The following is a 940-nucleotide window of genomic DNA, read 5'->3' as shown; positions in this document are numbered from 1 at the left end:
GTGCTGCTGCTGCTGCTGCAGCAAATGCGTGCTGCTCTGCTGTCTCTGGAAGCTGCAGCAACACACCGCACGCAATGAAAGCCAAATGCTGCTGCATCAGCAGCAACAGCAACAGCACAGCAACAGCAGCAACAAAACCAGCAGCAAAAGCAGCAACAGCAGCAGCAGCAGCAGCAACAGCAGCCACAAGCAGCAGCACCACTACCACCAACAGCAGCCGCTGCAGCAGCAGCACCACCACAAGAATGAGATACAGCAGCAGCAGCAGCAGAACCACAACCAGTTGCAGCCACCACCAGCACCAGCAGGAGCAGCAGCAGCAGCGCGACCCGCAGCAGCACGACAACAACAACAATTAAAATAAATAAAAATAATAAAATTAAAATAAATTTAAATATTTATTTATTATATTTATTTATAATATTTATTTATCACCAGAGGAAGATCCTTGGTGATAGATATCGGCGGTTTCCACGCCGCGAAAGTTTCCGGAAATTTGCCAACCAGCAAACCCCGAGAAGATCGAAAACCACCGAAACGTAGACGACGCACAGAACCTGCACAAACCCTAAACCCTAAACCCTAAACCCTAAACCCTAAACCCTAGACACTAAACCCTAAAACGCCAGAACATACACAATCAACTGATCGGGCATACACCCTAAAGTCGAAATACTAAAACACCCAAACGCAGACGACGCACAGAACCTGCACAAACCCTAAACCCTAAACCCTAAACCCTAAAACGCCAGAACATACACAATCAACTGATCGTGCATACACCCTAAACCCGAAACACTAAGCCACCAAAACGTAAACGACAAACAGAACCTACACAAACCCTAAACCCTAAACTCTGGAGACTGAAACCTGAAGAAGGTAAAACCCTAAACCCTAAACACGCTAGTTGAGGCGCCAGACCCTAAACCCTAATGACCCT

The 940-nt window shown here is 47.1% G+C and overlaps 1 protein-coding gene across 1 annotated transcript in view; it reads right to left on the bottom strand.

Annotated features, from left to right (window-relative positions):
- The window catches only part of EMH_0049920 (uncharacterized protein), a gene marked incomplete at both ends in the record, with an annotated part of 8,284 nt that overhangs the window by 6,146 nt on the left and 1,198 nt on the right, over positions 1–940 (bottom strand). The window contains 3 exons of the mRNA XM_013496584.1: positions 436–557; positions 659–708; positions 929–940. Coding sequence (XP_013352038.1) covers positions 436–557; positions 659–708; positions 929–940 — 184 coding nt within the window. The remainder of the gene's footprint in view (positions 1–435; positions 558–658; positions 709–928) is intronic.

This window comes from Eimeria mitis, genomic scaffold (assembly GCF_000499745.2).
Source record: "Eimeria mitis Houghton genomic scaffold, Emh_scaff2181, whole genome shotgun sequence".
Taxonomy (NCBI): domain Eukaryota; phylum Apicomplexa; class Conoidasida; order Eucoccidiorida; family Eimeriidae; genus Eimeria; species Eimeria mitis.
Note: the sequence above shows the minus strand (reverse complement) of the source record. Positions and strands in the feature narration are given on the sequence as shown.